The sequence below is a fragment of the Amblyomma maculatum genome, chromosome 9 (assembly GCF_055883805.1).
Source record: "Amblyomma maculatum isolate TAMU_Amacu chromosome 9, ASM5588380v1, whole genome shotgun sequence".
Lineage (NCBI taxonomy): Eukaryota > Metazoa > Arthropoda > Arachnida > Ixodida > Ixodidae > Amblyomma > Amblyomma maculatum.
The window spans coordinates 121,358,086-121,373,873 of NC_139352.1; the positions used below are offsets into that span (position 1 = coordinate 121,358,086).

A 15,788-nucleotide genomic window follows, 5' to 3' on the forward strand; every position below is an offset into this window, starting at 1 on the left:
GGCAGCCTGTTCATAAAAAGTGCATCAAGTCTGGCTACTCGCGTCGAACGATATAGTGAACACAGATTAAAAATAAACGGCCTGCATCGTCGCCTACTCAGAAGCGCTTTTTTTAATGTCTCAGTTTTGAGGTATGGCGTGGAACATAGCTCCGAATCCTTTGTCGTCTAAAACAACGTCAGATGTGAAGAGTTATTTAATGAGTTTGCTAAAAGAGGAATCAGTGAGAATGGGTGTGTGCACTGTGAAAGGAAATGACTGAACAAGCGCATGAGTCTATTCAAAAAACTTCTATTTCGAGTAATCAAGTCGCACCCTTCCCCTTTACACACACACACACACACACAGAAAAGAAAAACGACATAGTTTTACTGCTTGTAGGGGAAGTTAATGTAATTTCAAACTAGCACTTGATTGCAGTTTTAAAACACGATATTCAAGGTACCTACAGTGCAGGAAAGGGCATCATTAGAAGTGAAATGTATGAACCTCTGTTATTTATTAGCGCAACAAGAAAAGTGAGCAAAAATGCAATAGTAAACAGCACTAATGTCGAATTCTAATGAAATGCAGCAAACAACCAGAACTTGACTTCATCAACATAGACAAACATTGCAAGGTTACAAGCAATTAAGAGAAGAACATTATACTTCTTTTGGGAAATGTTTTGAGTGGGCAGCATAATCCTTTTTAGTGTTTAGTGGGAAATGAGCACTAGCATCCCTAGCTTCCCCTGACCATCTTTTTTTTTTTCATGTGATTTTGTATTGCTTCAGCAAAAACCATATTTGCAGTGAATTCACTTCAATGCATACATTAAGGAGCTCATTCAGAAGCTCAGAAGCTTTTATGCTCGCCCGCCTCACAAAAATGCAGCTGTTCGACATACCTCAGTCCAGGCAGGAGCTTGACGTACCATGCCATTGCAAGTCTGGAAGGCCTAGCTAGTAGATGCCGATCTAAGTCCTCTCCTGAGCTTTTTAGACGCTTACCTTTTAACTATGAGAAACAGCTTGAAGAACCGTGAAGAAGCGATAAGCTACACTCCCATCCCTCCTAACTCCCTAATTACCCAAACAGCGGCCAAGAGTCATCCCTTCAATCAAATAAAGGCTTTATTCCTTTATTATCTTTTTTCCCTTTTTTCTTGTCAGCTGCTGCAGCTCGCTGCGTTTTTTACGCCGCATGCTCGGTTATTTTAAAGATATTTAAATTTTTGTGATCCTCTTGCTTGTCGAATTTTTCGGCAGTTTTTATGATGTCTCCTTTCTTCGCATTAGCTCCGAGTTGGAAGCCCCGTGCAGAATTTCGCTTCACTAAAATGCTTCAGAAGAGCTGTAATCAACGCTCAATTCACATGATATGAGAACGTTTTGCGCAATGTATCGTTGCCGTGACAATTAACCGCTCAATGACAGAAGTCTTCTCAACAAACAAATTTCCTCGCCCTCATGGCTCGTCTATTTCCTCGTCGCGAAAATACTCAAATTTTCTTCATTGCTGGTACTGCGAGGAACTCAAAATGAACAAAATCAAAACCCGTTCATGAAGCTAGCTCAGCTGGGCCAATTTGGAAGCTTGCAAGTTCTCTACTGGCATTGCTGTCGAAACTCACGGAGCAGCATGATTATTAGGGTGCTTTCTCTTTGGCATATAATGCCTTTGCGTTCGAAATATGTGCCAGCAAGAAAATAAAGAGCCTTGCTACACGAACTATCACAAGAGTATTTGAATATAGTTCCTTTTCTAAATGCAAATCAGAAATTGTCCACTTCGGAGTAAGTTATCTCTTATGTGCAGAGCTTGTGCCCACCTTTTAATCTCAAGGAAGTCTATCAGTGACACGAACAAATGACGGACTTCCAAGTAATCGTTTCAATAGGCTTCGTTGAACCCGGCGCAAATTTGCATGCAGGCTAGCATGAAGAGGCCTATTGTTTAAAAAAACACAGAAAGCTTTGTCTTAAAGAGGATGCGATAATGCCGTCTCTTCATTCCGCCAATTTTAGGCATCTAGAGGCTGGCACGTAGTTGGCAAAGCGTACGTCTATTTGTTTTTGATTTTAGGGTAAAGACGCAGCACCTTCTCTGCGCGCACACCCTACGTTTACAGTGAACAGGATATAATTAGAGGCACACATGTAGGCGGCTTGAATTCCTGTCATAGATTGGACTGAAACTGGAAAAGAAGGTAGGTGCTACTAAATAAGAAGCGAAAAATTGAATGACAGCACGCTGAACGCTCTGCAATGAACGGCTGTCATAATATAATATGAAATGAATTGCGCGTCGGGATATTGCATAATAAAAAGAAATGAAACCGAAGAGCAGACAACGTTACTAGAACGCTGGTTCTGGAGAGCAAGTCGACAGCGCTGTCACACTTGTTTCACGGCATTAAATTTTGCATCACACAAACGCATTCTCTGAGAAAATGCATGCCTTCGAACCCAAAACTATCATAATGTAGTCATAACTTCACTGCACCCGTGCAGAGTGCAACGGCAGCATGTAGCAGCTACGTGTATGCTGGCCGCTCCATGCTTCCACGCCGCGTGTAGCAGACGACGCGCCCGGCAAGGAGCAAGCGTCGACTGCAGCGTCGTTAGTTCACGCGACAGCCACCGGGGACACCTCTCCGGGTGGAGCTGTGAAACTAAGTTTGTTCTAGTAATATTGATTCGGGGTGCGATCATTACGTGGGGAATTTAAAAAATCAAATTTTGACCCCAAAATTCAGGTTTGTGATTTATGCGAGTGCGATCATTATGCGAGTGAATACTAAACCCTAGAAAGCAAATGAAGCATGAATGAAGTCTTCGCAAAGAGGGAACCTCAAATACGTGAATATCACTTGTGACCTATAAAAACAACAGGGTACATAGCGAGACTGTAGCGCAAAGCAGACAGGACATGAAGAACGAACAACACGAGCGCTAACTTCCAACAATCTTTATTTCAGACATGCAGCACAATTATACGCCAAAGATAGGAAATCACTTGTGCTGACAGTATCACCGCCGGAGAAAAGAGAGTTCTTTATCGCATAAACTAATAGACGGAGTGCTAACACAAGTCTCTCCGCAAGCATTTATCTTCTCAGCTTCAATTATCATTCGCGTGGTCATGTCAAAATTTCTTGCTAGCACAACTGTTTGTTCCAAGTACGGTTTGCAAGTTTTCGATTCACAAGAAAGAATATGATCAACAAGAGTACTACCCTTCCCATTCTTTACGTTACGTGCGTGTTCCATTAATCGCTGATTTAGGCACCATCCTGTATCTGTCCGACGTAGTGGCTACCGCATGATAAAGGTATCTTGTACACAACACCTTCAATGCAACTGACGTAAGGCTTCAGATGACGAGTCGTGCAAGCTCGTGCTCCGTTACTGTTTGATTTGCCAATCTTGCACAAGGAAGCGAGTTTTTTTGGAGCTGAAAATACGACAGTTGTGTTTGCCCTACGTCCAATTCTCTTTAGATTGTGTGAAATTCTGTGCATATACGGCATAACAACAAAGCGTTTTCTTCCATCGGACAACGGAGGCTGTTGACACTGATTACTATTGAATTTTCTCAGAAGTTTCTCGGCGACAGATACCTGGACATCGGCAGGGTACCCAGCATTAGTCAACCTTGTGGATTGCTCTTTAAAACTTTCAGTTATCTTGTGGGTACACGACTTTTTCAGAGAGTTCTGGAAACACATGCTGACGATGGCTCTTTTTACGAGTTTTGAATGTGCGGAATGATACGACAGTACAGGTTTATTACTGCGAGGCTGGTAGGCCCAGCAAATGCGATTAGGGTGGAAGGTGAAGATGAGGTCTAAAAACCTGATAGTGTCATTTACTGGCAATTCAGTGGTTAAAACCAGTGGGTCAAAACATTCCTTCATGACGGTCAAAATGTTAATGGCCTTTGACTCTAATGAGCCAGAGTCACTGTTGACAAGAATTAAGAAATCGTCAACAAATCTAAAGATTTGCAACACGTCCATACCATCAAGGCGACTGATAACAGTCTTGTCAAGTTTAGATAAAAACATGTTGCTTAAAACCGGCGCCAGGCATGAACCGATGCATATACCGTCCTTCTGAAGGTATGGTTTACCTTTCCAGTTAATGAACGTTGATTTCAAGTAAAATGCTAAAAGTTCAAGGAAGCTACCCACTGATACACCCGCTGTGTTTTGAAAAGCAACACACCCGAAATCTTCAATGCACTCCTCAACACAGCAGAGTACCTTGTCATTTGGCAACGAGTAATACAAATCCTTTATGTCAACAGAAAATGCATTAATGTTTCCACCAGGCACGTCTCGGACAAACTCTATGATTTCGTCAGAATTCTTAACACTGAAAGGGTCGTCATTTCTTAACGGGTTTAACTTTTCTTGCAAATATAGGGAAACAGTTTTCTGCCAAGTCCCAGTTTCAGATATGATAACCCTGAACGGCTGTTCAGGTTTATGGGTTTTAACGCTGAAGAAAACGTCTAAGAAATCTTTCTTTGACTCTGCTATTGCCTTGGCAAGCTTACTGAGGTTGAACTGGTTGCACATCTTCTTAGCTTTGGCTTTTACTTTTAGTATAGCCACATCCTCACGCAAGTCAAAAACGGATGACACAGCCTCATTGGCCTTAGAAGAGTATAGGTCAAAAGAGGAAACGGCAAAACCACCTTCTTTGTCCGATGGAAGCACGGAAAGTCCATGCTCACGTATGTAGTTCACGACGCGCTTGAGAGGTAGCTTAGAAGAACCCGGCTGTGATGTTATATATGGGCCCAGGTCCGTTCAGGAGCTCTGGGCAGGTAGCAGAGCAGGTTCACAGGCACACGGACGCTTTTCTTTTCTTGACCAATTAACGTAACTGGCAACAGACATGCATACAGCCTAGCTTATCCTAATAGGATATGTCCCAACACAAAACCGTCCTACTTCTGATTTTCCGCTCGTGGACTAGATGCCGGTGCAGGCGAGTCCGGTTGAGACAAGACCAGCGGCCGGGGTGTGACGCGGGCTCCGTTCACGCCAGTCGCCCGAGGACTCGGTAGCGCGGCAGGCCACGCTCCGGCGTCTGTGTCCGGCGTCTGCTTCACAGTCCGGGGTACTGCGGTGTACCGCGGGGTACCGCGTCACGCCCGGGTACTGCAAAGTGCGGCACCAGTGCGGCAGCACAAGTGCGGCGGCCAGGCGCGATGGAGCGGTCGAGCCGGACCAGGTGCCCGGCAGGTGCTGGCGAGCCGGCCTTGTACGCCAGGCCCAGGACGATGAACTCCGCCGCCAGCGACGCCCAGGAACGTCCGACCCGTTCGCTTGTCGGAACAAACTCACGCGCCCTGGCACACCCCGCACGCGGCCACACTTCACTTCCTTTTTAGCCACCCGCACACTCGCCACAATCACCATCATCACAACCTCCCCCCGTTCCAAGACAGTTTCTTGCAACTGTTCTGGCGCCGGGAGGGGAGACGTGGCAGGAAATAAATGCACAAACTACACAAATAACCACAAAGCAGAAACACACAAAAATTCGTCACAATCCACACACCATTCACAATCCACAATGCAACACACGAGTTCGTTTTTTTTTTTCTAAATCCCATTCCAGTCAGCAAAACACACTACTACACCTTTCACACACGGCTCATGTAATCGGCACCAACGTTATCGCTCCCTTTTATGTAGTCTATGCTGAAGTTGTATTCCTGGAGGAATAAACTCCACCGCAACACTCGATTGTTCATATGCTTCGCGGATTGCAGGTACTGGAGCGGCTGGTGATCAGATTGGATGGTGAAATGTTTGCCATACACATAAATATGAAACTTCTGCACTGCCCAGACAAGAGCTAGACATTCTCGCTCAATCGTTGAATAGCGTGTTTCTCGGGGCAGCAGATTGCGACTAGCGTAGGCAACTGGATGTAAAATACTATTGTTGCCCGTTTGCAAGAGTACTGCTCCGAGACTTATGGTGGATGCGTCTGTACGAAGCACGAAGGTTTTCGAGAGATCAGGAGCCTGTAAAATAGGAGTCTCACTGAGTTTTGCTTTCAGGACTGTGAACGCATGTTCATGCACTGGTTGCCAAGAAATGGCATTAGGCTGTCCTTTCCTGATGAGATCTGTCAAGGGCTTGGTGATTTCGGCATAATGGGGAATAAACTTCCGGTAATAACCAGTCAAGCCAAGAAACGACTGCATAACTTTCTTTGTTGTCGGCCGTTTCGCCCCTAATATCTTGTCTAAGGTCTTTAGGAGGGGTTCTACCCTGCCGTTTCCAATACGGTGACCTAAGAAACAGATAGACGGCTCTCCTATTTCACACTTGCTCGGTTTTATGGTCAAGTGTGCCCGCTTGATCCTCGCGAATACTGTTTTCAGCGTTTCCATATGTTCCTGCCATGTGTCAGTGGCGATGACAACATCATCGAAGTAGTGGTAAACGTTCTTCACATCGCCCAGCACAGTCCTCATGAGTCGCGCGAACACCGCAGGGGCAGTTTTGATTCCAAACGGCATGTATAGAAAATGGTACAGTCCTGACATGCTAGAAAACGCTGTTTTCTCACGACTGTTGTAGGCCATTGGCACTTGCCAGTACCCTTTTGTGAAGTCAAACTTGGAAAAGCAAGTCTTCGTGCCGACAAGAGTAAGAACTTCCTCAATGCGTGGTATTGGCTCGCTGTCCGAAATTAATACTTTGTTCAGCTCCCGAAAATCGATGCAGAGTCTAAGTGTCTGGTCAGGTTTCTTTACGACTACTATTGGAGCATGATAGGGGGATTTCGATTTCTCAATGATCCCCATCCTCAACATTTCCTGCACCTCTTTCTCTACACTTTCACGTAGAGAAAATGGAATAGGGTACTGCGGAATATGTATGGGTTCATTAGATGTCAATCTGAGAGCGCACTCTGTGAATGTGGTCTTTCCCGGCAAGTCTGAGAAAATCCCCTCGAATTCTTGGAGCAAGCCACGCACTTCTTCAGCTTGCACTTCCGAGAGACTTGACGCCAACTTGACGTCCGTTGCGCACTGCGTTCGATGCAAGCTCACAGAAGGTAGTTCTACTGAGTCCTCTTCAGGTGTCTCTATGTCCAGTGAGGTGGAGTCGAGTTCAGCAGCTGCTGAGACTGGATGAATAGTCGGAGGGTTTCGTTCTTCGTACTTCTTCAACATGTTAATGTGAAAAATTTTCCTTTTATGCCCTAGGTCCACGATGTAGTCCACATCGTTTCTACGGTCTATCACATCGTATGGACCTTTCCACTGCATGAGCAGCTTATTGGATTCAGTCGGTAACAAAATCAGAACCTTGTCACCTGGTAACAGTTTTCTGGGCCGACTTTTCCGGTTATAATACAGTTTCTGTTTCTGACGTGCTCGTGCTAGTTGTTCGTGAGCAATCTGGCACGTATCCTCCAAACGGTTTCTGAGCTCGACGAGGTAGGTGTACGTTGACCGAGTATCTCCATCGATATGCTGATTGGTCCAGAGCTCCTTCAGTACTGTTAGTGGTCCTCGCACATGACGGCCGTAAATCAACTCAAAAGGAGAAAACCCAAGGCTTGCTTGTGGAACTTCTCGGTATGCAAACAGTAACGGTGCCAGATACCGATCCCAAGACCTAGGTTTTTCTTGGCACATCCTCTTCAGCATAGTTTTCAATGTTCCATTGAACTTCTCCACAAGACCATTTGCCATGGCATGGTAAGGTGATGTCTTCAGAAGCTTGATGGAAAGAAGACGACCAACTTCACTCATGAGCTCTGAGGTGAACGTGGCTCCTTGATCGGTCACCATTTCTTTCGGTATGCCAATGCGGGAAAACATCTCAACGAGCGCTTCAGCAACATGCACAGCATCAATAGCTGGAAGGGCGACGGCGTCTGGGTACCGTGTTGCAAAGTCAATCAAGGTGAGCACATATCGGTTTCCTTTATCAGACGTAGGTGAGAAAGGTCCTATGAGATCAACGGCCACTCGTTCGAAAGGAGTGGTAATCAGTGGCATGTTGCCTAAAGGGGCAATGCCAACTTTGCCTTTCGGTGTTGTTCTCTGACACTTATCACATGACTTAACGAATCGTTTAACATCTCCATGTATGTCAGGCCAATAAAAGTCCTGAAGTATACGATCAGTAGTACGTCTGATCCCTTGATGTCCGGCCATAATACTTTCATGTGCTATTTGTAAGACTGATTGCCGGAGTTTTTGTGGAACAACAACCTGCTTGAAGATCCTTCCCGATGTCATACAGTAATATCGATAAAGAATATCTTCTTCTTCACAAAAATGGTACGAATTACCTTTACCTGATCGGAATTCCTTATCTACCTTAAGGAAGAGCCGTTTTAAGGATACATCTTTCTGCTGCTCTTCTGCTAACTGGTCCTTTGTCATGTCACACAGAAGAATGGGTGGCACGCACAGCGGTGTTTTCTTTTCCGTTGGCTTGGCCAAGGCTGCAACACATCGTCTAAAATTCACAGGTCGCTCCTGTTCTCGGGAATCTTGCGAGGTATGAAGCTCTAGGCTGCTTGAGGTCATCCAGTCGTGATTGGGATCATCTGGGGCCCTGACACCTGGTATATTCCCAAGCACGAGATCATACAAGGGCTGCTTCATGCAAAGCGCGGTCACCTCGCCTTTGAAATATGGCGTGTCCACTGGTACTCTTGCCACCGGTAACTGGGTTACCGTACCATTGACAAGTACTATCCTCTCGGTCTGCCCTGTGAAGCAGTTCTTTGGGACCAAACCCCGGCGGACAATAACGACATTACTACCAGTGTCTCGAAGCACGCACACTTGTTTCCCCATCACAAACCCTTCTACAATGGGCATTCTTCCTGTTGAATTCTGAGGTGCGTCTTTACTGACCTGCGCCCAACTGCTAGAGTCGGATGGGCTCCGGGCCGTATGCCAGTCAAGATGATCAGCACGTTTGGGAGCCTGAATTGCAGAGCATGCGGCACTCTGTTCTTCCTCTTGGTGTCGATTCCTGCAGTTTTCGGCCTTGTGTCCGACCTTTCCACACGAGTTGCACTTGAGCACCGGTCTAGTGGACGTGCGGCAATCGGAAGCCCGATGTCCTGGACGATTGCATAACATACACCGCAACTGGGGTTTATTCGGCAGGCTGACAGAACTCTTGGTATGAGGTTTCTCTTCGTCAGGGACTTTACCGATGTTCGAATAGTTCTGAGCTTCCAAGTATCGATCGGTTGCGTCTGCCATGATGTCGAGTGTCTTGCACTCCCGTTCTTTCAGAAACACAACGAGTTTCGGGTGGCAACACCGCAGGAACTGTTCACCGATCACATGATCGCGCAGGTCTTCAAATGTCTTGGGAACACTCGCCATTTCGATCCAATGGTCGAGGTAACCCGAAAGCCTGGCGGCTAACTGCCTTCCCGTCTCGCCATCTTCTGCTCGAGCTTTTCGAAATTTCTGATGGTAACCTTGAGCCGTGAATTTAAAGCGCTGCAGAAGAGCCTTTTTGACCTTTTGATAATCTAATGAATCTGCAGCTGACATCCTGCCGATCACGGTCAAGGCTTCCCCAGTTAGGCACATACTTACGGCCATCGCCCATTTATCTTGAGGCCAGTCCTGTCCCACTGCCACACGCTCAAACCGTTGCAAATAGGCATGCAGGTCATCTCGTCGCTCGTCAAATAGGGGTAGCAGTTTTTGAGGGTTGAAAAGCTGTACTTGTGGCGCTGACACTATGGGCTCGATATCATCTGTCGTGTTGCTCCTCGCTCCTTCTTGGAGTCTGAGTTTCAATTCCAAGATTTCTTTCTCTCTCTCCGCGGCTATGCGACTTTGCTCTCTTTCAGCAGCACGTTCGGCCCTTTGCTCCGCGCGTTCCTTATCTATCCAGTCTCTCAGCTCGGAGCCTGAGAAACCCAGCTGAGCGCCCAACGCGGCTAGACGCTCTAGGTCCATCTTTGCTCAAACGTCGCGATGCGTGTGAACCCGTCCTCGACTCTCTGCCCTCTCTCTGAATGATTAGTTCCTTGAATCTACTAATTTCTAGGATCCTGGCAGGCTCGCCAAATTGTGATGTTATATATGGGCCCAGGTCCGTTCAGGAGCTCTGGGCAGGTAGCAGAGCAGGTTCACAGACACACGGACGCTTTTCTTTTCTTGACCAATTAACGTAACTGGCAACAGACATGCATACAGCCTAGCTTATCCTAATAGGATATGTCCCAACACAAAACCGTCCTACTTCTGATTTTCCGCTCGTGGACTAGATGCCGGTGCAGGCGAGTCCGGTTGAGACAAGACCAGCGGCCGGGGTGTGACGCGGGCTCCGTTCACGCCAGTCGCCCGAGGACTCGGTAGCGCGGCAGGCCACGCTCCGGCGTCTGTGTCCGGCGTCTGCTTCACAGTCCGGGGTACTGCGGTGTACCGCGGGGTACCGCGTCACGCCCGGGTACTGCAAAGTGCGGCACCAGTGCGGCAGCACAAGTGCGGCGGCCAGGCACGATGGAGCGGTCGAGCCGGACCAGGTGCCCGGCAGGTGCTGGCGAGCCGGCCTTGTACGCCAGGCCCAGGACGATGAACTCCGCCGCCAGCGACGCCCAGGAACGTCCGACCCGTTCGCTTGTCGGAACAAACTCACGCGCCCTGGCACGCCCCGCACGCGGCCACACTTCACTTCCTTTTTAGCCACCCGCACACTCGCCACAATCACCATCATCACACCGGCTTAGAGTGCAGCAGCACGTCGACTCCTTCAGATATACACCGGTGTTGTTCTAGTTGCGTAGCATGTTGTGACACTTGACGAACCATGGAAAGCAGCTGCGGTGCTGACGGCTTCGGTTCCACAGCAAATTTAGGCCCCAATGAGAGAACTTTGGTCACGTCGACTGGTAGATCTAAGGCCTCCAACGTGTGCACAGCGCTCCGAGTTGCTTTCGGTTGCCTGGAAAGTTCAGTCCGAAGCTTTAACAGATGCTGAGTCCAGATGAATTCAGTAGCTTGGGCTGTCAGTCGCTGGTAATCTCGGAGAGTTTGCCAAGCGGTGTGCCCTTCACCGTTTGAGAGTATCTGAGCCTCGAGGTACTGCCTGTAGATCCGAGCCTGCCTGTACCACTCAGATTTTGCAAGCTTGCACGCCCTAGTGCCATGTCCAGCTGAAGGAACGAATCCTCCAAACAACCGCTTCACATCCTCTGGTAACAGCTTGTTGCGAATGCAGAATGACATCGAGCGCGCACGACTAACGGCATGCGCTATGGCTGCAACTGTGCGCGCTGTGTGCGATGTCATTCACAGTTGCAGCCATAGCGCATGCCGTTAGTCGTGCGCGCTCGATGTCATTCTGCATTCGCAACAAGCTGTTACCAGAGGATGTGAAGCGGTTGTTTGGAGGATTCGTTCCTTCAGCTGGACATGGCACTAGGGCGTGCAAGCTTGCAAAATCTGAGTGGTACAGGCAGGCTCGGATCTACAGGCAGTACCTCGAGGCTCAGATACTCTCTAACGGTGAAGGGCACACCGCTTGGCAAACTCTCCGAGATTACCAGCGACTGACAGCCCAAGCTACTGAATTCATCTGGACTCAGCATCTGTTAAAGCTTCGGACTGAACTTTCCAGGCAACCGAAAGCAACTCGGAGCGCTGTGCACACGTTGGAGGCCTTAGATCTACCAGTCGACGTGACCAAAGTTCTCTCATTGGGGCCTAAATTTGCTGTGGAACCGAAGCCGTCAGCACCGCAGCTGCTTTCCATGGTTCGTCAAGTGTCACAACATGCTACGCAACTAGAACAACACCGGTGTATATCTGAAGGAGTCGACGTGCTGCTGCACTCTAAGCCGGGTTCTTCTAAGCTACCTCTCAAGCGCGTCGTGAACTACATACGTGAGCATGGACTTTCCGTGCTTCCATCGGACAAAGAAGGTGGTTTTGCCGTTTCCTCTTTTGACCTATACTCTTCTAAGGCCAATGAGGCTGTGTCATCCGTTTTTGACTTGCGTGAGGATGTGGCTATACTAAAAGTAAAAGCCAAAGCTAAGAAGATGTGCAACCAGTTCAACCTCAGTAAGCTTGCCAAGGCAATAGCAGAGTCAAAGAAAGATTTCTTAGACGTTTTCTTCAGCGTTAAAACCCATAAACCTGAACAGCCGTTCAGGGTTATCATATCTGAAACTGGGACTTGGCAGAAAACTGTTTCCCTATATTTGCAAGAAAAGTTAAACCCGTTAAGAAATGACGACCCTTTCAGTGTTAAGAATTCTGACGAAATCATAGAGTTTGTCCGAGACGTGCCTGGTGGAAACATTAATGCATTTTCTGTTGACATAAAGGATTTGTATTACTCGTTGCCAAATGACAAGGTACTCTGCTGTGTTGAGGAGTGCATTGAAGATTTCGGGTGTGTTGCTTTTCAAAACACAGCGGGTGTATCAGTGGGTAGCTTCCTTGAACTTTTAGCATTTTACTTGAAATCAACGTTCATTAACTGGAAAGGTAAACCATACCTTCAGAAGGACGGTATATGCATCGGTTCATGCCTGGCGCCGGTTTTAAGCAACATGTTTTTATCTAAACTTGACAAGACTGTTATCAGTCGCCTTGATGGTATGGACGTGTTGCAAATCTTTAGATTTGTTGACGATTTCTTAATTCTTGTCAACAGTGACTCTGGCTCATTAGAGTCAAAGGCCATTAACATTTTGACCGTCATGAAGGAATGTTTTGACCCACTGGTTTTAACCACTGAATTGCCAGTAAATGACACTATCAGGTTTTTAGACCTCATCTTCACCTTCCACCCTAATCGCATTTGCTGGGCCTACCAGCCTCGCAGTAATAAACCTGTACTGTCGTATCATTCCGCACATTCAAAACTCGTAAAAAGAGCCATCGTCAGCATGTGTTTCCAGAACTCTCTGAAAAAGTCGTGTACCCACAAGATAACTGAAAGTTTTAAAGAGCAATCCACAAGGTTGACTAATGCTGGGTACCCTGCCGATGTCCAGGTATCTGTCGCCGAGAAACTTCTGAGAAAATTCAATAGTAATCAGTGTCAACAGCCTCCGTTGTCCGATGGAAGAAAACGCTTTGTTGTTATGCCGTATATGCACAGAATTTCACACAATCTAAAGAGAATTGGACGTAGGGCAAACACAACTGTCGTATTTTCAGCTCCAAAAAAACTCGCTTCCTTGTGCAAGATTGGCAAATCAAACAGTAACGGAGCACGAGCTTGCACGACTCGTCATCTGAAGCCTTACGTCAGTTGCATTGAAGGTGTTGTGTACAAGATACCTTTATCATGCGGTAGCCACTACGTCGGACAGATACAGGATGGTGCCTAAATCAGCGATTAATGGAACACGCACGTAACGTAAAGAATGGGAAGGGTAGTACTCTTGTTGATCATATTCTTTCTTGTGAATCGAAAACTTGCAAACCGTACTTGGAACAAACAGTTGTGCTAGCAAGAAATTTTGACATGACCACGCGAATGATAATTGAAGCTGAGAAGATAAATGCTTGCGGAGAGACTTGTGTTAGCACTCCGTCTATTAGTTTATGCGATAAAGAACTCTCTTTTCTCCGGCGGTGATACTGTCAGCACAAGTGATTTCCTATCTTTGGCGTATAATTGTGCTGCATGTCTGAAATAAAGATTGTTGGAAGTTAGCGCTCGTGTTGTTCGTTCTTCTCGTGTGTCCTGTCTGCTTTGCGCTACATACAGTCTCGCTATGTTCACGCACCAACAAGCCCAAAAAGCCACCCTTTTGAACAGGGTACATTGAAAAGAAAAAGAAAAAAGGTGCTTTCTGTAGCACATGTTGAGTAGTATGTGTAATCACCTAGAAAATAAAGGATAAATAAGCAGCAATGCTCATAATATCTGCATTTTCCCTAGAAAGTAATAGAAGTATTCTTGATATTTTAAGTATATTTGGATTCAAATTCAAATAAATTTGGCTGGAAAATTCATCTTGAGATGCGATGCTGAATTAAACTAAATTTAAATCACACTCGAATTTTTTATTTTGAATTCGAAGTACATAACCAAACTTTCTGCAGGCAGCAGATATGCGTATTGGAACTGGCAGAAAAATAAATGCATCATTTACTACAGTTTTCATGTCAGCATGCACAAATATAACTGAGCAGAGTTCTAGGGGGTCAAAATGTAGCATCAGCAGCACTATTTTCATAGCGGTGATGGCAATTTTCTAACAGTGCCACTGGAGAAGTGCTACAGATCTTGTTTGTGGGAGCGATGCATGGACAACAGGGTATTATCGGTGCACCAAGCAAAATTGCTACATATGTTTGCTAGTGCTATTGAGCTGCCTGCTTTTAGGTTTCGAGCAGTCACTCCGCTTCTTGCGCTGCTTACATCATGTAAAAATTCCTATTTCATCCACACTCCCTTCTTGATACAGCAGCTGATTTTTGGCAGATGATGCGATGAATTACTGTGATTCCTTGATGTTCTTAATTTAATAAAAACTTGTCTGATGCATATCAATGTAGATTATAATGTGCAAAGCTATCAGTTTATTATTCCTAAGCAAATTTTGTTGGGTGCTATATGATGCCTTGGCTTCGTCAAACAAATAGTCAAATAAATCATCGAAGATATGCAGCGTACCAAAAATAGAGCTTTTGCAAGCTGGAAAAGGTCAAGAAATTAAATACCATTGCAAGCAGATACTGCAACAACCAGACTTTTGTGCTTGGGCCTCCACAACTGAGCTACATTTCCATGTAGTGATCGCAAAGTCTCTCTCGGCCTTAACACGAGGAGTTCGAATTGAGCGGTTCGAGAAAAAATGTTCCATTAAATCCGCTCACCTGAGCAGTGAAAGGCAGTATATTCTGTTGTTGAACCATACCACCAATTTTTTAAATTAACAAAACTTAGATGCAGGTGTCATTGATGACAATAGTTGAGTCATATCGCTGAGGTTGGCATAGCGTGTCTTCCCCCTTTCTCATCAGATGCAGGCCTCTCTCTTGGCACCATGAGCGACCGCACCATGGTGGACACACAGCGCATGTCCTACACAGAGCGTGCCAAGGGGGGCACCTTCTATGTGCGGGTGCTGCGGGTGGCCTACAGCAGGGCACCTCTAGCTGGCAGCTTTCCCCCCTCACCGCCCCTGTCACTGCACTGCAAGACCTTCATGCCCCTGCTGCTGTCACGGGGAGTACTGATGCCCGAGTTTGAAGGCCTCGCGGCCACCAAGAAGCGTGTCGAGGCCTGGATTAGGGCCACTGGTTCGTCTTTCTCTGTCTTTTCATTTTTGTAGCTCTCATGTGTTCCTTGTCACAGTGTTGAGAATTCTAAACGTATGTGGATATGATGCTGTTCTGCTGAGCACGAGGTGGCAAATTTTGTGTAGGGCGTGCACATTTTGTGGGAAATGCAAGAGTTGTTTCCCATCATTTCTGTTCTCTGTTATAGCATTACCTGCGAACAGTGTGCTGTTTCATCATCAATAATTGCGCAGTTCACGTAGGGTTCCACCACAGTTGATATTGGTATTGATTTATTGTTCATATCCAACTGTCAGAATATCCACGCAAAAACCCTTTACAGAAGGGACGTTCTTCAATTTTGTAGAACCCCTGTTCAGCCAAACATTAGTTATATTATATCACACTGAATGCCGTGTGCTTGCAAGTGGTACTTCTCCTGCAAGTGCAAGTGGTGACACGGTCACTTCTTGTGTACAGAGCAAGATGGCCTGCATGGCCTTGGGCTAGTGCGCTAGTACTGTAAATCA

The 15,788-nt window shown here is 46.5% G+C and overlaps 1 protein-coding gene across 1 annotated transcript in view; it reads left to right on the forward strand.

Moving 5' to 3' along the window:
• Positions 1-15,788, forward strand: part of LOC146180267 (uncharacterized) — an 81,454-nt gene that overhangs the window by 55,019 nt on the left and 10,647 nt on the right. The window contains exon 6 of the mRNA XM_084579487.1: positions 15,001-15,279. Within this exon, the coding sequence (XP_084435613.1) occupies positions 15,001-15,279 (279 nt within the window). The remainder of the gene's footprint in view (positions 1-15,000; positions 15,280-15,788) is intronic.